Source organism: Aulostomus chinensis, chromosome 17 (genome assembly GCF_037954235.1).
Source record: "Aulostomus chinensis isolate RoL2024-O1b breed Wild chromosome 17, RoL_Achi_v1.0, whole genome shotgun sequence".
NCBI lineage: Eukaryota > Metazoa > Chordata > Actinopteri > Syngnathiformes > Aulostomidae > Aulostomus > Aulostomus chinensis.
The window spans coordinates 4799786-4822108 of NC_141336.1; the positions used below are offsets into that span (position 1 = coordinate 4799786).

Below are 22323 nucleotides of genomic sequence, written 5' to 3' on the forward strand. Positions count from 1 at the left end.
ATATATAGCTAGATAGATAAAGATAGACGTATAGACGATAACTTAATTTGACATCCAGTGCGGATACATATGTTTGAAGGAAAATGCTGAATGTTTCAGACGTCAGTTGAAGACGAGGAAGTAAACTTAAAAGCGCTGGTTGTTAGAGGCAGCAAGAAGGTGAAGGAGAGAAAATTGACAGACCAGAGAGTAGAGACGGCTGTGGAGAGATGGCCCTCACTGCTTCTTCCTATTTAGTAGCCTAATGTTTCTCAGCAGGTCTGGGTAGAAAAGTAGAGGTCTTGTCTTTTTTTTTTTCATGAGCTCTCCTAAACTTCTCATGTCTGTCAGGCTGAATTAATTCATGTTTGTGGAAGGATTTAACTCAGCCAAAAAGCTGCAAAGGAAAGCAAAAAGGAAAATGGTGGCATTAGTTTCAGTGGAGACTTAAAGTGTGACAAGATGATCAGAATCTTGCCTGAGACGTTTTTCCACCCTGACAGAGGAGAAAATGCACCAAGGAGCATGAAAGGTTTTGGGTATGTCTGAAAACATGAACATCCATCCACCCTTTGTCTGTGTACCACTTATCCTGTTCAGGCTTGATTGGTGTGTGTGTGTGTGTGTGTGTGTGTGTGTGTGTGTGTGTGTGTGTTCGTGGATTCAGACATGGCAAAAACCTTTCATGCTGTTCAACACATTTTTTCCCTCCCGTGTTTACTTTTTACAGCTCATAGAAATTGGACAGCAGGATTGTGAACTGACACTTTAAGGCAGCTTTTATAACCTCAGGTCCCGCTGAGTGGGGGCGTGGTTTCATCATCTCCAATCTAAATCCAAAACCAGTTGAAATGTGTTCAAGATGAATCTTCGAGGCTTGGACTGTTTATCAAGCAAAACAAGGATGCTGAAGGTCCCGTAGGGAAAATAAAGTTGGCCTCAACTGTTTTCTGGCATTTTATAGACCGAACAATAAGTACAATTTATGCAAAGAATTGTATTGTTGCAACATTTAGATGTTTTAATGGAAAATTGCTTTTCTACCTGATTTATATCTGAAATGTTTGCTATTTTCAATGACATAATTTTAAATCACGCAAAATCCAAGAACCTGCACCTGTTAGGAGTCATATAATCCAATGGTAGGATTTTATTTTAATTACATGGCCAGTATTTCATGGCCTGTTCAGAAGGGTTGAAAATACACAGCATTTATTTGTCTTTACAGCCGCTAAGTGTCACGCGCTCCAAACACACGTAGAAGCTAATGTTTGCTAAAAATACAGTGATGCTGTGACGTCTTTCTCTCACATTCTAACTCACAATCACACACTTTGCATGCTGCAACATTCCAAACGCTTCTCTTTATAGATCAAACAATTATATACTACACAGCAATCAAACTTTAAGAGGAAAATGCAGTTGATTCTTAAAGAGTTGAATTTTGAAAATAATGAAACCCGACATCAGGCTGTTCTGACAGGGAAAAGTAGCACATTAGGGGTCCCTGTGAGGCTCGTGAGTCATCCTGACGTCTTGATGCTGTGCTCAGAAATGTTACGCAGCATGTTTCAGACAGAGAAGTCCTTGAAAATTGGTCAGCTGCATAGTTTTGAGAAGAAACTATAAAAAGCTTGTGTGTTTCGGCAGGGGGGGGGGGTCTATTTCACTCAAATGGGAGGAGGCCGTCTGTCTTTTAAAGGTGCTTCAGATCTTGTGAGCACTTCCAGGTTATTTTCATGAACGTCTGTCCTGTGTTGAACATTTAATCTATAAAAAGAAGCTGCTCAATCTTCCCCCTGCCATCCCCTTTTTTAAAGCAGCATAAGAAACACGTTCTTTATTCTTCTACACGAGTAAAACATTTGACTTTGATAACAGCAAGTGAACTAAATTCGTACTCCTTACTGAGGATGTGTTTTGACAAAGCAAAATCATGGGTTTGAATCACAGACATTCCTGATGCGAGGCTTTTCGAACAGATAATGCGCCAAAATTATCCTGGAGTGGGAGAGGTTTAAAGACGCATTTTTAATGTCGCCAACTGCAATCTTTGCTTTTTCCTAAATGACTGAAATCTTGTTTGGAACTGATGGAGCGCTGAATAGAAACATCAAACAGCCAATAAGAGCAAGCTGACTAGGAAGCATCGCCGAGCTGTACGAAGAAATTCTAAGTTTCACACGTAACACTGAGGAAAATCAAAACTAACTGAACAACTAGATTATATTTTTGAAGCCGATTATCAAAACTAGTTTGAAGAAATGTTGAGAATGGACTTTTCAGTAGGGCTGGGACACTTCGTAATACATCACAATATTTCCTCTTGTGATACATTTTTGCTATATCTGCTTGGTATATCTCTATTTTTATTAGAACAAGACTATCAGCTGTTTTAACGTTGATTCATCGCGGTTGTCAAATTCTGTGGAAGTGACATGATAATCCAGTAAATGGATACGTAATCCTGTGTTTTCCCTTTTTTTGTCAGGGTATTTCTTTCTTCAGTTTCATCAATATCATAATAGCGATATATTAAATATTTCTGCATTCCTCCAGCTTGTTACTATCAATATTGTGGTAGTATTACATCATTAGTAGAAGACATCTTGCATCTAGTAAAACTTATGTTACTTTTCAACTTTCTAACAAGTCAACCGAACAGTTCTTATTTTTCAAACAGAATTTTGATGCACACAAAACAGAAGACGCTTTAAGAGTAAAACCTCAGATGATGATGGATGAGAAAACTGCACACTCAATGAGAACGCAGACACAGCCATATTGTAATCACTGTGACTCGTGTTCACACCCCTGTATTTCCTCCTATTCTTGCAAGGACCTTTCTGGACATAACGCATTCATTAGCCCATAACCTCAACCTTAATTCACCTTAAATGCCCAAGCCTTGTCCTTGAATGGAGTGGAAAAAGGACAATGCAGACATTTCCTTGCGATAGTGCTTTCAAAGTGAAATGGGTCCTCATGAAGCTATAAATACGCAAACTGAGATGAATGTTTAAAGCAGGGCAGACTGGAGCTGCAACTCCTCTGCTTCACCTGGCATGCAGCTCTAAACGTGAGCCAGGGCGACGGGGGAGGTTACACGTCAGAGCTGCTCGTGTATCTGCACATGTGCTCACAGACTCTCCAATCAGCAACTTTCTGCTTCTGACCGATCGCTGCAGAATGGGGGAGCAGGCGGCTGATCACCTGCCGCCCCTGAATCCCTCCACACTTGTCCTCCAAACACCAGGAACTCTTTCATGTGTAACATGCACTAAATGGCCCCCCAAGGTATTTCTCATGCACAACCAGCCATATACTGGTGAATCTTTGTCTTGTGGTGGTCTGCGTGTGGCAGAGTAATGTCAAGTATGTAGCATGTTATCTAAAGATGGAGGGCAGTGTGAGCTGTTCCTTTGAAATGCACTGCTTCTATTCGAGGGAACAATGCTTGTCAACTCAGTACATTATTTTTTGAGTACCTGCTGTGCCGATGTTGGGCCATTACATATCTATCACTCACAAGAGAGTTTGCGTTGCTTGTTTTCTATTTGGCCATCTCAATCTGCTCATTCCATCTACTTTGTTATGGAAATCCATCAGATTTTGTTGACGTCTGTACCAATATTGCCCCAATATTGTGATACAATGTCAATACAAGGGACTGAAATATTGAAACTCTTAATCTTGAAAAAACAAAAATCACGAGCTGTTTCTTTATTTATTTTATCGCACAGCCCTGAATTTGTGTGGCGTGACAAAATGTTTTGCTGTTGCTGCTAACATTTTAATGGGCAGGAACAGGAAAAGGTTTGTCGTGGAGGTCGGAACTAAACCCGTGTTTTTGTTTTGTTTGGTTTTGTGCAGATGTGATGGTGGGGATGGGCTACAACCTGGAGGAGATCCAGGAGTCTCTGGCCAAGATGAAGTACGACGAGATCACGGCCACCTACTTGCTGCTGGGCAGGAAGGCGTCTGAGGTACAAACGTTCAGGTCTTTACTTGGTATGTGGTTTTGGTAATTGTGACAGAAGCCTGATTGCAGACCCAAGTAAATTTTTATTGATACCGCAGTGTTTAGTCTTTAATATATGCATCAAATGTAGAAATGTGGACTTCAACAAATCCCCTGGCTGGTAAATAGACTCTGTGAGGTTGTGTGGTGGATCAGCTGTTTCTGTTTGTGTGTCGCCCAGTTGGAGCCCAGTGAGTCGGCCTCCAGCAGCAATCTCTCACTGGCCAAGCCGAGACCCAACAGCGAGCTCAATGGCCAGTCCCCCTCCCACCTCAAAGTCCAGAGGAGCGTCTCTTCCAACCACAAACAGAGGCGTTACAGTGAACAAGGTGAGGAGGCAGCCCTGATCCCCAGTATATGTAGCTTCTAAAATATGAACGCTACTCTGATGAGTTCAAGGAGCTGACATGTCTCTCCAACCTACACCCACCAAATTCAAACCACTGAGAGAAGTTTGAAGAAATCTGTAACTCAGAGAGAAAGCACTGCTGGTTGAGTTGCATCACAATTCAGTTTGTCAGTTTACATTTTACCAGCTGCAGTTGTTTTCCTCTTTTTAAAAACAGAGTCACAGAGACTGCCTCCTGACAACGGTTGCTTTCTGCCAGTAGCTTGTTGTCAGGCTGATAAAAGCAGTAAAATCAAACCCGTCACACAACAGAGGCACTTCAACCTTTGGCTTATTTGCACAGCTCAGTGCTGTCCGCTGTGATATAATGCTTTGTCAATAACCTCCGTTTGTACTGCTTCTCCTCTGTTAGACATGCAGCTTAAATAGCTGCACTGAGAACCTTTTAAAGGTTTGCATCTAACCTGGCATTTCCCAAGCACCGCACAGCCCACGACTGTCACGCTGTACTCCCAGTATGGTGGACTTGATTTGAGAGTGTTTTCTCATTGCCTTGAGCCTAAAAAAACTTATAAAACAGATTTAAATATAGTTGGAGAAGCTATGATCAGTTTTCTGGCATTTTTTTTCTTTTAAAAAATGAATTAATCTGAATTTTGCTAAATGTATTTTTTGTGAATTAACTTAATATTTGATATGAAGACCTGCTTTAAAGGCCCTGATGAAATGGAAGTCAGAGTGCTCTTTGTTGTTGGATATTTATTTCTCAGAGAAAGAGGAAGTTAAGCAGAGGCATTGACTGGCATTTGCATTAGTCAGCAATGTTGAATGAATACACACTTCAAACGTCACTTTAATCTTAATCTCTATTTCAGAGAAAATTTCTCCAGTAAAGAAAGAATCGGAGATATCAGTCTTTGGGGTCTCCCGTCACAACCTGTGTCTCTGTTCTCTGCAGTCGGTCAGAACGTCCCTCCAGGGATGGCTCATCCAAAGAGGAGTCAGACCACCACAGCCGAGAACAGTGTGAAGGAGGAAAGTGGAGTCCAGCTCCGCAAACCCAGCACCCCGGGGAGCCGCGGGGCTCCACCCTCCAGCCCTTTGCTGGGAAACGCCAACAACCCCAACAAGGCCGACATCCCTGACCGCAGGAAAGGCGCTACCACTGGCCAGAGCGTGAGTCTCTTTATGTGATACAGAACCTAAAACTATACCTTCATCTGAGGCTGAATGGGCTCAAGTTGATGTGCTGGTTAAAGGACGAAGGTGCTTTGTGTGAAAACATCATTTGCGCCGGCTTCTAACCAGCAATAGCGCTAGAAATGACGCTGGAGCTTGAGTGTTTGGAGACAAAAAACAAAAAAAACGATTTCATAACTACTCTTGCATATGTCAGAAAACCTTAAGCAGACCCTCTGAAATTGCAATAATGATCCAAATAATGTTTTCTCTCTTGCGCTGCAGAATAACACTGCTTCAGCAGGTATGACCAGGAGGAACACGTATGTCTGCAGTGACAGAAACAACACGGACCGCCTCTCCGTCATTCCCAATGGGAAGGAGAACAGGTGAGAGCGCAGTAGTTATCGTCTTGGATCTGCTTCAGTCCCAGAACCCTTCAAACAGGCAGCAGACTCAGGCTGGTGGGAACTCAGCTCTTTTCATGTTTGATCAGGGAGGCAAGTTTATTTTTATTGTTTTAAATTTCACAACCAGTTAGTGTCCATTTCCTTTTTTTGTGGTCAAAATGCTGTTGTAGAGTTTATCCTGTTCAAATTCGCCATCCAAGAGCCGTCAGCGTGGGATCTTGTTTGGCTCAGTCCCTCACACTCGGTGTCTCATCTGTAAGAAGGGACGAAAAGCCAGACAGGATCTTTGTTTCTTTACCTTGTTTTCTTTCTTCCTATTCCGTCTTTCTTTCTTGTATTTACTTTTCTTTTTCTCATCATCTTATTTTTCATTTCTGCCTGTGTGTTTGTTTGTGATTGGGGGCGGGGTTTATTGTGGCATGACCAGCATGACTGAGATGGCTTGTGCCACTAGCCCCTCCTCTGCCTTTGCGGGCGCTGCGTTCGGTGCCTCGTCCAGTTCGGTGCGGCTGAGGTATCAAACCGTCGGCCCCTTGTACGCTTGCCAGGCAGGCTGGGCCACGCTGCCCCACTCCTACTACGCTCTGGACTACTGCTCGCCCAAGTAAGACGGCAGGGCCGCCAAACCTCCCTGTCTGTCTCCTCTCATGTCTCCGCCCCTGTTTGGCCCCTCGCTAACCCACACATCCAGCCAGCTTCACACGCTAACACTCCGACTAAACCATGGGCTTCATTTCCTGCAAACAACTCTAGTCAACGTGTGCATCTAACGTGTTTTTGGCACAAGTGTCTGAAATGAATGCTCATCAGCCAAGCGCTGGTACCCATTTTACATTCATGAAAATCAAATCAGCCAAAATAATCCACAAGAATTTCAAACGCTTAAAATTAGGGTTGATCATCTTTTCTTTATCAAACGGTGTAACATCTACAGAATTAAGGGCTGTTCTCTGACTAATACGCTCCCTGCGTGTTGATGTCAGCGTTTTAATTTCAAGCTCTGTTGCTGAAACAATGTAAAGGTTAATTTGTTATGTGATTTCTAACAAGAGTCATGCTAAATCCACCTTTACCAAACACAGGAGAAACTCCTATTCAGTGCATTGATTTGTAGAGAAGCAACAGTAAACCTGTTGTAGATCTGTTTGATTGACTTTGTTAGAGAATAATGGGCTACAGCTAACTATCTGCAGCCTTATTTATTCTTCAAAATTCTTAACGGATACAGGATTTTATGTTTTTTTTTTAGCCCTCATCTTGGTCTTACAGACAGGAGGTAAAGCCTGAGGAATAGTTGTAACTCACAAGCGTTTGTGTTTGGCAACAAAATAAATGTTCAAAGGAAGTTACACATGGACCTCAGGCTTTGTTTCCTGCTGAAGATTAAAATGAGGGGGGAGTGTGTGCGAGTACGTTTCAGGTTTGAGGCTCATTGGGAAGTTAAACCAGTTTTAGTCTGATATCTCTACGTTAATTCTTTTGTTGTGTTGCAAGAGTGATTATTTGAGTGGGTTTAATGTCCAGGTCTTTTCTGTGAAATGATAAATATTGTTTGTGACTGATTTTGAACACAGAAGCATTCGTATGTGACCGGGGAAGCCGCTCACCCTCCCATCATGCACTGGTGTGGGTGTAAAAGACCGCTTTCATTTCTAAAGAGCGTTCGTGATGTGTAATTCAGGACAGTTGCGCTTTCCTCCTGATCTAGTAAATAAAACTTAAATATCTGAAATATGCAGTTCAACGATTTTTAACTCAAACAATTTCACCTGCACTTGGCTCATGAAAACTCTTGATTTAGACACTGATAAAAGTAGAGGCACAAGTAGGGAAAAATATTCATCCACACACTGAAATCACATGACAGCGTTTCACCCAACGAGCTCTTACACTCTGTGTGTGATAATATTTTTAGCATCACTTCTGCCAACCATAAACTGGGAGGACCTCTGGGTTCTGCCGCCGATATTTGCAATAACAAACTCTCACAATTCTGCTCCTGATCTCTCCTCCATTCTCTGCTTTGAACTTTGACCCCTGATCTTCTCCATCTGGATCCCTCCCCTGTTCGTCACCGATGGCCCACTACTCACCAGCTCCCTTGGTGTCCCAGCACCTTCAGACATCATCAGTTTCTGTTTAGCCGCTGACTGATCAGGGGAGCAAGTCACTCTTACGCTTACACGACAACGTACATGATAAAGAGCTTGACGTCCAGGGTGGGAAATTAACAACAGCTCCATGCTGCTAATAGCTTGTTGCCCTCACTTTCACCGTCTTTTCATTTTATTTGTTTTCACAAGAGCTTTTCCAGAGAACCAAGTATCATTTTAGAGATGGTTCAACCAGAGCCCATATTTTATTCCCCACTTCCAAGTAGTCCCTGATCTGGAGGCTGAAGGAGTATGATGGACAGTGAATGTTAGAATTTTGTTTATAAAAATATGGAAAGAATGAATTCATGTTTCTATAAAATTCAATCTTCCAACACCAGTTTGAGATGCTCACTTTGGCCAGCAAACTAATTACATAAAACTGGTGTGTTGAATAAAGGAAATGTGCTTGAAGCAAGCAACACCATTTTTAAGATTTTTTTTTTAATTATTTGTATGTATGCTAAACCTGAAACAGTAAACAGTTGTTTTTTTTAACCAAGATTTTGACATTTTAAAAGCCTCAAGGATCATCTTGTTTCACCATGGGAAAAGATAAATAGATGTACGGGGGGGGGGAATGAGGAAGTCATGCAACAGCCGTTGTCAGTGCGGCCGCTCCAATCATGACAACAATTGTTGACTGACCTGGTGTGTGTCAGGCTTCATAAAAACATTTCAGATAGTCGCCCTGGCCCATTGCAGGTATACATAGATGGGCCTTGAAATTGGAAAGGTTGGGGGGTCTTGCTCAACACAAATTTAGCCCAGGTTTTCTATTTGCCAAAAGGTTTTTCGAGCAACAAAAGCCCCCAGATCAGGGGTACGCTGAACCGCTCAATCACGTGAGCTGAGAGGAGACTACGTTGCTTTGGGATTATTATCCGGCCAAAAAGGGGTCATTAGCAGAAGTTATATTTTTCACGTTTCAAATTCATTAATAAGAATGAAAATTTGAAAGAATCTCAGTTTCCCTGCAGTTTTGGACTGCTGCTGTAACCAGTAACTTGAGCTTATCAAACTAATCTGAAAGCTCTCTAAATGTCCAGTAGCTGCAGCTGTCTTTTTGTTTTCTCTTTAATTTCCTGCCCTGTTGACATCTAACATGCAAGATTCATTGACTTTTGCTCTCATGACAACACCAGAAATCCATGTAGGGAAAATAACTCTTGGACATGTTGAAGAGCTGAAGGGAAACATGATGTCACTGCTGGTTTCCTCTGCAGTCGTATGCTGGTGTTCCTGGACAGTAGAGGCAACCTTTGACCTTCACTGTTGAGAGAGACTTGATGCGTTTTCTGTCTCGTCTGTCTGTTAAATCTCATCGATCATTTTATTATCATTGAGTTGACCAGTACAGGAACATTTGCAACACATCTGCAGTGAGAAATCTGTTCATCCATCTGTGGTTTTAAAAGCTTTGATGATGTTGACTATTTCCACTCCTATCCTCCTTCATCCACCTCAGCAGCGTTGCTGTGTCACCCGGTGGGCAGAGGAACCCTGTGGCCTCGACCCACAGCATCACTAACGCTACCACGCCTGACAGACTGCGCTTCCCTCGAGGCACCGCCAGCCGCAGCACCTTCCATGGTGGCCAGCTGAGAGACCGCCGCACTGCAACATACAACGGCCCGCCAGCCTCACCCACCCTCTCACACGACGCCACCCCCCTCTCCCAAACCCGCAGCCGTGGCACCAGCAACCTGTTCTCCAAACTCACCTCCAAACTGACCCGCAGGTAGGCGAGGGAACACCTCGGGACAGATGTCAGAGAGGGTTGGGGTTTAGCTCTTTTCATAAGTCAGTTTAAAGCTTCAGTTGACCCTAAAATGGTCTTTGACATGCAATTTTCCACAACTTGTCAGAGACAAACGTTGCTGTTCTCGCTGAAATAGAAAGTGGATAGACTCCAGCCCTTCTCTGTACAGTTTAATCTCCTGCGACTCTGTCTGTTCGAATTAGAAGCCAATCAACTCAGTGCCGGTTAGAATTATGATGATTAATTACATGCTGGGGAAGCGCTGCACTGTGCTGTACGATGTGATTTATTCTCAAGTCTAAATTGTTTATCTGTCGCTGCCTGGTTGCCTGCCAAAGAAATGGGAACCGTTTGGAATTGGCCACCATTTGACCTCGTGGTGAAATTCATTGTATCGCTAACAGTCCTGTTATGCCCGGATCATTTCAGCCAAGATCTGTGATCCATTTAGGATGTTTGCTGGTCGTCGTCCTGCAAAATACTTGTGCACAGACCTCTTCATGCACTGTTGTACAAAAAAATCTGCATTCTTCCTTATATGTTGATTCAGTTCACATTGTAAAAAAAAAAAAAGTCAGCTCAGGAGCCCCAAGAGCAGTAGTTTGGTTCATTTAGTCTGGACTCGGGTGGGGTGGAACGGGGGGGTTGGGTAGGACAAACATGACATCGTACCGACTGACAGGAATTCACTCACTGGACAGCTCAGTAGCATTTCATGTGGGGTCAAATTCTGATGACTGACAGCAGCTCGTGATGCTCTCAATTTAAAACGGATTCACAAATCAGAATTTGCTCTGAGCAGCTTTGCCATGTGTACAATCCCCTCAATCCTCACACCCACTTTTCAAAGTGAGGGAAAACTTTAACTTGCCTGTACTTCTGAAGTTACGAGGGCTCAAAAATACTGACACAATTCATGTAGTTTGGACGTACTGTCTATCGCCAGGGTTTGATTTCCCCTCATGCAGCAGTCACAATGCAGCATTGCATCACCAAAACTGTCCAGTGATTAAGTCCCCACGTTCCTCCCCTCTAAAGACTTGAAATGATCAGTTGCCACCAGAAGCTCAAGTTATTGTACCATTTTTTTTATTGCGAGTATTTTGTGGCTACGTTACTGATGCACCTGCTGTCACAGCAGGGGATCCCTGCAATGAATGATTTTCCCACAAAAACAGCAAATGGAGATTTTTCTGCATGAAAAGGCTTTGAAAGCGGCAGCCAGGCCAGCGACGTCACTATCACGATGGCTGACCTAAAATGAGGAATTGAAATCATTTGATAATCAATGAAGAACCTGAATCTTTCCCTTCACTGTTGATGATTCCAATCACCCCATTTTTGTTCACTCATTCAGATTCTCTCATCCCCTCTCCCCCTTCCCTCCTCTCACTTCTTCTTCACCATTTTCACTGTTTCTTTGTCTGATTCTGTTGTAGAAACATGTCATTCAGGTTTACCAAAAGGTAGGACTCTTGTACTGCCTTTCACTCTGTGCCGACAGTAATGACAAGACTCTCACTGAGACTCCACAGACGTGTGGGGCTGCTGGCACTGAACTAACACACCGCTTAGCAGAACAAAACTCCCTCGGTACATTTACATGCACACAGTTTATAATCACATTAATGTAATCAGATTTTAAATTTCACGTGGTTCGACTCAAGTTGAAGTTAGTTTTATGCTTAAAGAAATGGTGGGACATTTGGGGCATTTTGCCTCTTTGCTTTCTTGCAGAAATAGATTGTGTCATCGGTCTCGTTCATGTGGGATGAGATCAGCAACACTTAATTCAAGGACGAGGTTTTGCATTTGTTGCCTTCGAAAATGATCGTACAAGTTTGTAAGGGTTAACGTGGCCTGGCAGAAGTACTTCTGCTCCACGAACCAGGACGGACCCTGAGATCCTCCCATGCATCTGTAGGGCTGTTCTGTTAGAAGCCGAACAAAGTCATCAGGTTCTACTGCTTTCTGCTGGAGCGCTCAAACCTGCTGGAACATGCTGGAAATAGAAGGGTTTTTATGCTTAAAAAACATTTGTCAAGCTTGGTTTTTGTTAAGTCCTAGAATTGAACAGTTTTAATTTTTCTGCCAGGTTTTAATCAACACTTAACTGCTCATCAGCGCCCGTTTAGTTAACATTTTACTGTTTTACGGTATTCTATTGCGTGTGGTAAGGGCGGGGGGAAAAACATCAGTTCACTTCAGTACAGTGTAGTATTTATTATTTTTGTGAGAGGAGATCCCCCCCCCCCCTCAATCAAAGTATCAAGGCTAAAACTGAGCAGTTATTTAGTTGTTTCATCGTATTTTGCTACAGTTGGGCCTATTTCACAACTTAAGTCACAGCTTAAGTCACAGCTTAAGTTACTGTAACCAATCTGGTTTACTTCTCAGGGTGATTGTATATTTTCAAGCATGTGCACATTTGCCTCTTTTAAATGTAGTCCAGGGTTTTGTAAAGCCGAGGTTAGGTGAAGGATGTTCAGGTCTCTGCCTTGTGCCAGGTGAAATTCTCCCTTCGGCCTCATGTTTAAAAGTCCTCTGGAAAGATGATGTTTGACTCAAACATTGCAATAAAATGTAATACTGGTTCAGAATTGCAGGACGAAAGAATCCCGATTAAAAACACGTAGTAATTGAAAGTATCAAATTGGGAGAAAGGCATATTGTCTCAGGCCTATGATTTAATATTGTAGTTTGCATTATCCCTCATTTTATCTGCATTTTTGTGGTTTTTTCGTCGATTAGCTTGTGTTCTTTAGGATCTGAGTTTTGGATTGAAACAAGCTAAGACACAATTAGCTTAGCTTTGCATAAACATGTCAGCTTTCCAACGCGTCTACAGCTCGCTGTAGAAGAGTTGTAGAAAAAAAAAATCAGCATTTTTCCACAAAAACTAGGGATGCATGCTAGGATTGGTGTGTAAGCAGCATAATGTATCTATTTAAATCCGATGGCTGATATTTATACTGGCCAGGTTCTGTTCAAGCCGCTGCTTCGTTGCTCGTCGTCTGTTTAATTTGTAAGTAGATTTTGTTTCCATTTGACAGAGACGGTTAGCAGTTTCTCACTGTGTATCTTCTCTATGTTGAGCGAAGCTAACAGGCTGCACATGTTCATCTTCTAACTCTGCAAGAAAGCAAAATGGTGTATTTCCAGTCGATGTTGAAACGATCCTTTCAGAGGGATGTAGGACTGTTAAAAGTTATGGCTGGTTATCAGTTACCAATCTCTAGATGAAAAAGTTTCATCTCCAGATGAATTTAACAAGAGATCATTTATGCACTTAGTCAGTTTTTGCGTTATTTGGGTGTACTTAATTGTGTGTGTGTGTGTGTGTGTGTGAGTGTGTGTGTGTAAATGTACTCAGCGTGGCTGTGGTTGGTCTGAGTGGATAAAGACTGATTGTGATTCCTCCAGCAATCAGTCGATTAACCAACAGCAACAACAAAGCAGCTTGCCACTAATCAATCGCCAATGCATGCATGGGGTCGCTTCTTACATCTTCCATTGATTGTGGTTGTGTTTTTTCACCACAATGATTGTTGTTAACGCCTGAGTTTCCTTTGTTGTTGAAACTGCACGTGTTAGATGGGGCCCTCAACGTAATTCTGCAGTGTTATTCTGTAACTGGCCCAGAGGGGATTTCTGGGGCCTGTCAGGGCAGAGGAACATCAGAATGAGATGTTCCTGTTTCCAGGCAGCGACGAGCAGAAAATATTTGGTTTCTTTGGAAGTGGTTGGTCAAGGTTGTCGTGGATGTCAAGGACTAGCCTTGTTGGCGAATGTTTTGTAGGGCTTTAAATTGCATATGCTGACAACTGTGGCGTATTTGTTGTTTAAGGTCTGTTTATTGTGTGTGTGGCCTTTTTTTTTAGGTCACGTTCCTACGGTGGATTTTCTGTTTTCACTTTATGAAAAATGTCTCAGCTTTTGGTTCCAAACACACTGTATAAACCAGTGTGACCTTCTTTTTTCTTTGTTTTTCAATATATGATCCATTGATCAGCCATGTGACTTACTGACCGCCATGTATCAATTTTACCATCCTTTAAAAGACTATTGAGAGCATGCGCTGTTGACTCCTGGAGGAAGTAATTTCCACCGGAGCTCATTTATAAAAGCATCTTTGTAATCTGAATGAGCTGCCATGGTGTCGACCGTCCAGCAATACCAGGAGGCAGTTGTTAGTTAGTTGTGGCAATGTTTCGACTTGTTGCCGGCTTGTCAGGCATGATCCTGGATCAGTTGCCTTCCAAAAAAATTTCCAGTGAAGTTATCTTGCCGTCAAAATAAAAGCAGCAATGCTTTTTTTTGTTGTTGTTGTTATATAATAGATTTGTCAACACTGCCGTCATTTTGAAGTACACTGATTGGATTGTGGTGGTAGATTATTGATGCATTATATTCACACCACTTGTTTGCCCCTTTGTTTTTTACTAGTAATACGTGAAGCAGAGCTGTTCAACATAATGTCCTGTACGAGTATGCTAACGATAGCCCCGTTAGCTAGAGCGTAACACTCTGAGCCTGAGACAGACGACATTTATCCTTGACGCTACTGCTAAGACGATCAACATTTTTATCTGAAATATAAAATACACTTTTTTGCTTGTTATTGTTTGATACTCTATTGATCAAAAATACAGGGTTATAGTTATATTCATCAAAGAGAATCACTATTTATTCCCATCGGTCAATTTACAAGATATTTTTCTGTTATTGTTTCGTCCTGCTTTCAGCCCATGAGGACCAATGATGCATTTTTCAATTTAAAACAGCAAACGCTTTCCCCGCACCCGCATTCTTCAAATGCAGGCTACAGAAATGTCCCACACGTTTCATGAATAATTACCTTGAGTCAATCTGTGATTCACTGAAATCCTCCACGTTAATTCCCTTTTGTTCCCTCAAAACTTCCTGTTGTGTGAGAGCAAAAATAATCCAGCAGCTTCCGGTCTTAATTCCTCATTTCACCATCCCACTTCCCAATTTATAAATCCAAGACCCTTCTTTTAAGATGCCACTTTCTCTGACTTTGCCCTTTTGTACCAGAAAGGAGCGTTTTAAAACATGAATCACCTCAAGGCTTGTGGTTTGCTATGGTTGCTGGAGGGGTCAGCCTCAGTTCATCTCTCCCTGTGATGGATTCATGGTTACAGAATAAAACATTGACTGTTTTACAAGCCGACCAGATCCTCAAAATAGATCTTCGTGAAATGATTGAGTTTTTGTTTTAGCTCTGCTGTCCCTTGTGGAGATTTGTGGCCCTGGCAGGGTGTCGTCCTGAGGCTCTCCTCTGCCCTCTGGTGGCTGAATAGTGAACAACACTCACCAGTCCTCACCACAGTCGTCCGTCTCACTCTGTCACCTCACTTTGGTTTTCATGTCTGTCCTCATTGCTACGACCCCCCCCCCCCCCCCCCACCGACAAACTGAAAGGTTAATTACACCAATTTAACTGAATACACGCAGGCATCACGTCAGTTAAACAACTAAAGCAGAGCGTCAGATGCAGTGGGAAGCAAAGCAAAATGAAATCTTTCTTTCTTTCTCTGTCTTTCTTTCCTTCTTTCTGTTGCATTTTTTTCCCCAATAAGGTTATAAAAATGGGAAATATTTTCTGGGGGAAATTGAGAATAAATAATTTTATGTACTGAAATAAAAACGAATGGAGAAACAAATGAGCCAGCAAATGAAAATTAGGAAAACAATTTAGTTTTCGATCATCATGAATGAGTTGCTGGATGGAACTTAAAAAAAACAAAGACTTTTTTTTGTTTCTTATTCTAACTTGTGTGATAGGAACTCTGTCTTATCGATAGATCAACGTTAAAGGGAAAGAAATCAAAGCGAACCATTTTTAAAAGCGAGAGCTGGCAGCGGTGGTTCTCCAGCACTGAGCAGCTGTGCTGCTGGACGAGTGGGAGATGTAGGTCAGGCCACCCAAGGGCTTGGGACGCACACCTCCAAGACACGCCTCCTTGTTGTGTAATGATTCTAGAATTAATGGCCTTTTGTATTTCTTAGCACCTTGAGTGCCTTGACCTTTCATTTCTGCAGTTTTTGGTCACAGGTTCTGTGTTTAGTCTGTTGTTCTTGCCGGTGGTTGCTTCAGACAGACACGTCTCTGCTAATTTTAACCTCCTGAAGACCGATGACCACTGCTTTCCGTATCGGCCCTGCAGCTGGACAGAGTTTGCCGCTGTTCATCGATTTCTCAACTAATTCTTTTTGTCATTTACCATAAATTTGGATTCACCCGTCTCCTCAGTTAATTCGTGCTAATTAGAGTTCATTTTAGTGCTGATTAGCTATGTTCGCATGCTAACAAAGGAATCGTAAATCTTTATCTTCTGATGCTCCTCTTGAATTAGTTGATGAATGAGATTCAGTTAAATATTTGAGGCGTCTAATGACCTTTGACAGTTTGTCTGATACAACCTCCTCATCTCAGAACATTTGGGTTCAGCCACCTCCTCCACCCCTCACAGTTGGTGTTGTTGTCGTCCTAACCTTCCTGTGTCCTTTAACCTTGACCTCTTGCTGCTCTTCCTCTCTGCCTAGGGTCACTATTGACCCAGCCAAACGGCAGACGGCCAAAACAGGGCCTGCCGTCCCCTCTACCCAGGGAGGAAAGACCCTTAGTAAGTCTTCTGCCCTCCAGTCTCTATCAGCCTTTCCTTCCTTCTCATCCGTCATCCCTTCATTTCTCTTCCAGCTGTCGTCATAGTGATATTCTTTCCCTCTCTTTCTGACCATCGAGAGATTTACCATCTTTTCAGAATCACATTTGTTTTTCTTTCAGATTCAGGAGCAGAAGATATAGAGAGTTGTAGGAAGATGAAGAACTAGAGTAAGGGACTGTCTGAGTGTCGGTTGTGTGCAGGGTCTCACCCCACCCACCCCACCCCACCCCACCCAGTCGTGTGATCAAACACATTCACAGCCTCCCGATCGACCAGGGACCCGCTGTCAGTCCTGTCTTTCACCCTCTTGTTGCCGGGGAGTTTGGAGTCACTTCCTCCTCCACCCGTCCTGTTTTTCTGTTCTCCAGCTGCAATGCATGCTGGGAGCCTGTTAGAAGAGCAGGGGGGGGGGGGGGACTGCAGCTAGCTGACAAGCTAGCTCTTCATTCCTGTCCTGTCCTCTCCTTTAGTGCTTATCAGCAACGCTGACACACAGAAACTCCAAATTATAGCTAAATAAGAGATTACAGGGAGGGCAACCCACTCTTGAGGGTCTGAGTGATGATGAGGAACTGCTGTCGTATGGGTCCAGAGATGGTTTTGTGTGTGTGTTCTTGTTTTTTGAACATCCCTCTCATTCTGCCTCAAGCATCCAGCCAACCCTCCTGGAGTTATGCGAGCCGCTAATGCAGCTGGTCGTGAACATAATGAACGATTGAAGAAAAACATGGAGAAACTTATGAACACTTGAATTCATGTTCACTTGCAACAGTTGTTCCAAAATATTGGAAATCTCTGTGAAAGGCCAAAAAGACTCATCCGCGGTCAGACAGATGGTTATTCTTCAGTCTAAGTGAGAGGATGAGGAACCAGGCTGAAGAATCCTAGCTGGAGAAAATTTGTCCTCATTGTTGGAATCTGTGTTTGACTCGTTGTCCTGTCGGAGGAATGTTGCTCGTCTGCGTCAGTTAAGAAAATTGAATTCCCGTGCGTGGGATTCTCGACATCAGTGTGAGCATCTGTGTGAATGTCACTGTTGTGATATGGATTGTTGCTGCTGCCGCTTGTGTCTGACAGTATTCAGAGGTTCTTGTTCCTGTTGTATCAAGTGTTGTACTTTATATTTAGCCATTGAAAATTTCCAGCCACATGACAAACAATCGGATGACAAAAACAAGTTGTAAAGTCTTGAGGCGTCGTAGTATTGAACACGACGAAGCTGCCACGAATGTGTCGCTGAAAACGTCAGCATTTAGCAGCCAGTTTATACTCCTGCAACTGCACGTGTCCACCGGAGACTTCATCCATGGCTCTACCGTGTAGCCATCGTGAACCTCCTGAGACACGCACCTGCACACGGAGGCGACTGAGCCCTCCACGGCTACAGGTGGCCGCATCATCACGTCCCGCTTCCGAATACTCATTCCCGGTTTATATTTATATGATATATATTTCTGATGCTGTTTTGTCAAACTAGTAGAGCTGAACTTTTGATGGAGAGTTGATGTACGCTCTGGGTTCCTCGCTGCCGATCATGTTTGTTTTGGTGAGCAGCTTCGCGGCGCGTCGCTTTCAAAGTTGGACCTTTGACACTCATTTTCAGGGTCCAAAGATTTTCCGTTCAGCATGTAAATCTCACAGGGGAATTCAGCCAATATAGCGTTGCAACAAAAATAGCGATGTTATGAATATCCTCTATTATCATATGAAAAAAACCCAACAACCGCTGGAGCGATGGTGAGGGACTGATCAGACGAAGGTCTCCAGGCTTCTGGCTGTGTTGTTTCATGGGAGCGGCTTGTCTCGCTCCCTCGCTGCGCCCTCAGCAGGACTCTTCTCCCCTGCTGGACACATCACACCATCAGCCCTGTAGAGCCATGGTCACAATATTTTCACATATAAACCAGATCGATTTTTTTTTCTCTCCACAAGAGCGCCTTATAAACAGAGATCTAAATAACTTTGAGAAGTAGACCTGCTGGTGCATTCAGTTGAACCTCCTAAGACCAGGAAGGTTGTTGTTTGGAGTATAGAATTTTATTTTTTTAGCTACTAAACAGTTGGCTGTTAAGCTGAAAAGTTCTTTTTGGACCTTGTCCTTCTCCCACTCCATCTTTAAACCCACGTTGAATTGCGCATTATCCTCTCTCCCATCGAGAGCTGACGCGCTGCCTTCGGTTTTTGTTTGGTGTGTCAAGTTCAGTGTCACAGAGTAAATAGCCATTAAACGTTCCTGTTGCTGCCAACACCCAGCAGCAAGTCAGGCAATGTTAAGAAAAACATGCAAACATACACCTCAGCTTGACAGTTGTCAAGTTTAGTGCTGTCAATCATAACCTTCATTCATGGGTCAGTTGTTTTTCAATCAAGAAATGATGCCAGGCGAGCGTGGTACTGGTCCTGGTACTGGTACTGGTCCTGGCAGTATCCTAGTTGTGGACCCGTGCTGGACCTCTGCCACTGAGGCCCACCTGATGGTTGCACGTACACTCAGGCATTCTTTCCTGTCCTCCTTTGCTTTCACAGAGCAGCCATTTGAGTCACTGCAGCTCCTCCATCTGCTCACACAGCCTCTGCTGCAGGAAGCGCTGAGCTCTTGGCTACGTGCCTACGCGGCTGATGAGCTTTAGCTAGCATTTGAACAGGCGGTCCTAATGAAGTGGCTGAGGGTGTTTATTCTGAGTGTAGTGAGCTAAATCTTTAAAGGGATAGTTCAGTTATTTAGTTGTACCAGACACTGATGCCCAGTCAGTGTCTCACCCGCCATAGACGACGGTCAGCTCGGCGTCTGTCTGGAGAATCCTGGCGATGCAGCAGCAGAAGGCAGAGGAAGGTGCTGCTGTGGTTTGAGCACCAGCGCCAATGCCACTGGCAAGTCCACCAAAAGAAAGAATATCTGTCCCCTCACCTGCCCGCTACACTTCCAACATTGGTGGTGCGCTGCATTCACGGGCTGACCGTCACGGTGAGGCACTGGCAGGGCATCAGTGTCCCAGCAACAAACTGTCCCTTTAATCTCACTGAAAACCTCCACCAGGGGGTCGTTTGGAAAAACTGTAAAAGAATAAAGTAGAACCGCACGAGCTGTTTGGTGTCGCTGGTTGACGAGGCGTTTGCGTCCTCCTCTGGGCTGAAGGACCATTTTTCTGTTCCACTGTGGCGTCGCAGCATCTCTCACTGTTTTCTTCCTCTCATGACTCTTCACTTACCTCGATGGAAGGCAACTCTTCCATTTCTTTCCTATAATTTTTATGTGGGTGGCGGCTCTGGTGTTGCTTCACCGCTGTTCTTCCTCGTCACATGTTGTTTTTATGATGACCACTGACTGAAAATGATTGTGCACAATCCACATCTTTGTTTTTCTTCTTTTTGTCTTCCCCCGTCTGATCGTCTCGTGCGCCCCAGAGTCTCAACCGAGTTTGAGAGAAACGGGAGACTTGAGGGCTCAAGGTGAGGTTACCTCCCCCCTCCCTCCCCTCCCCCACCCCCCCACCCAGGTGGCGTAGGCTTCAGTTTGTCCTCATTTGCAGTCTGTCGGCCAAATTGCTCGACCCCTCCCTCCCCCTTGCATAGGAGCCCCTCTCTGCCACGTCTCAGGGATGTTTGAACGTGTCGGGATGGTTTGACAGCCTGTTGCCTTGCTGTGTTTTGGCTTGTTTTCTTTCATTTGCATGGCGTCGTACTTGTGTTGCTGCTGTATTTGCCCTGCATGTTTTCCTTCCGGTCGACCTGAGAAGTGCTCCTAATACCCAGAAACCGGCTTTTTAACGCAGCATGGACGTGCCAAGCCCCAGTTTAAGTTGCATTCAAGTCACAGAGCAAAGGTTCCCGCATGAGACGAGTACAGTGTGTTTTTCTCCATATGGTATGGACTTGTTGACACCCCCTCCAGCAGTGTTTAAATTACGTAAAATTACACTGTAAAGACATGAGTGACGTGATGCTTCACCCAAAATGTCTACTTTGCCATTCGAATACGAACACATTTGTGTGTTGAGCTCACAAAGATGTTTTTCCTCTCCTGACTCACTTCTGTGTGACGTCCAGCCAGAACAGAGGGGTTTTTTCTGTTTGGTGTTTGACTTTGGCGGAACGCTGATGCCCAGGCAGAGTTCGAGCAGTAAAACAAAGTCCAACTTGATTCCATCGCAAGATCACAAATTGCCTCAAACAGCTGCACATGGAAGCAACAAGGATGAAATTTAGAGGGCTTAAAAACAAGAAGGAAATGCATAAAAGTAAAAATAGTCTGATATTTAGAGAACAGAACTTTCTTTTGCCCTGTTTCATCTTGTTATCCCTCATCTTTAATGTCGGTATGAATTTAAAATGTTCTTCAGATGCGTTGAGAGCAGCAGTAAATGGGAACGTCCTTCTGGCTTCGCTGGTGTTCACATCAGGACAAATTCAGCTCTGTGACTTAAATGCAGTAACACACGAGAAAGCACAAACTGGGGTTTGGAGGTAAAAACGGCCACAAGCTGAATCTTGCTGACGAGTTTGCGGCTGGTCGGTTTTATTCAACCAGCTGATCTCCAGCAGCTGTTGAATATTTAAATCCACCAACCACGAGCTTCCAACACGGAGACGAGCAAACTAAACATTTTGTCTGGTTCCTTCCACAGTCGCCATGTACCTGGGGATCAAAAAGGGGAAAATAAAGACAGTAAACCCCGCTCCCTCAGATTCACTTGGAGTATGAGGACCACCAGCTCCATGGAGCCTTGTGATATCATGAGGGAGATTCGCAAAGTGCTCGACGCCAACAACTGCGACTACGAACAGCAAGAGAGTTTCCTGCTTCTTTGCGTCCACGGAGACGGGCGAGCTGAAAACCTGGTGCAGTGGGAGATGGAGGTTTGCAAGCTGCCCCGCCTCTCCCTCAATGGCGTCAGGTTTAAAAGGATATCTGGGTCATCCATCGCTTTCAAAAACATTGCTTCCAAAGTTGCCAACGAGTTAAAGCTATGAAAAAAGGGTTTAAAAGTATACATATATATCTAGAAGTATTTAAGCTGTACAATCATCCAGTAGCAGTTTCCAAATGTCTCCTTTTTTAAAAACAAGATACAGAGTATGTATTGAATATTATAATGTATAGGTTAACGCTTTGGCAATAATCACTGAATTACCTACTAATATCTCAGTCTATTCTGGCCACATGGGGGCGACATTAACGAGTTGAATATGATTTGTCATGCTGTGAATGTGGACAAACAAAGCATTTCTAGTCTTATTTATTTCATCTTTTTTTTTTCTCCTGGAAAAGAAAAAAAAAAAAAACAACCTACGTAGCGTTTTTGTTTTCCGTGTAAATAATGTATCTCACTTTCAAGACAGCTTCACTGCAATACTCATTTTGTTTTCTTCTTTTTGTATTTCGTTCAAGAGTAGAGATGATGGGGAGTCCGTGTAAATGCCCACGTGGTTTAAGGGTCACATGCCTCAATTAAAGTGTCTGTCAACTTGACCCCTGCCTGTCTGCTCATTTGTGTCCCGACCAGATGGAACCGGGTCCGGCTGTCACACCTGGGATCCCTGCTAAGAGTTCATCCAATTGAGGCGCTGAAAATGCGCCGTTGCCTTTATCACCCTGGACGTGTGTGAAGGTTGATCAGCAGTGTCTAAAATCCCTCCAGTACCACTTAGCCTATGAAGAAAACCACGACAGGAATCAGCTGTGACTTGGTGTAAGGTCTTTTTTGAGAGACCACAGTTGTTCAGGGCTGGAAAACCCTGAAAATACTGAATTTTGTCAAAAGGGTCCAGTTTCCTGCT

General features: G+C 43.6%; 1 protein-coding gene across 22 annotated transcripts in view; it reads left to right on the top strand.

The window, feature by feature from the left end:
• The window catches only part of mark3a (MAP/microtubule affinity-regulating kinase 3a), a 59649-nt gene extending 37634 nt beyond the window's left edge, over positions 1-22015 (top strand). For 3 of the 22 annotated variants that reach the window (XM_086183611.1, XM_086183614.1, XM_086183613.1), the window contains exons 11-19: positions 3853-3965; positions 4182-4329; positions 5308-5525; positions 5814-5917; positions 6366-6542; positions 9560-9832; positions 11293-11319; positions 19951-19995; positions 21171-22015. In XM_086183611.1, the coding sequence (XP_086039737.1) occupies positions 3853-3965; positions 4182-4329; positions 5308-5525; positions 5814-5917; positions 6366-6542; positions 9560-9832; positions 11293-11319; positions 19951-19995; positions 21171-21516 (1451 nt within the window). In that variant the 3' untranslated portion in view covers positions 21517-22015. Of the gene's footprint in view, positions 1-3852; positions 3966-4181; positions 4330-5307; positions 5526-5813; positions 5918-6365; positions 6543-9559; positions 9833-11292; positions 11320-16423; positions 16504-16664; positions 16713-19950; positions 19996-21170 lie in introns of those variants that run through there. The other 19 variants (XM_086183624.1, XM_086183634.1, XM_086183612.1 and 16 more) reach the window with 12 other exon arrangements.
• The last annotated feature ends 308 nt before the right edge of the window (positions 22016-22323 follow it).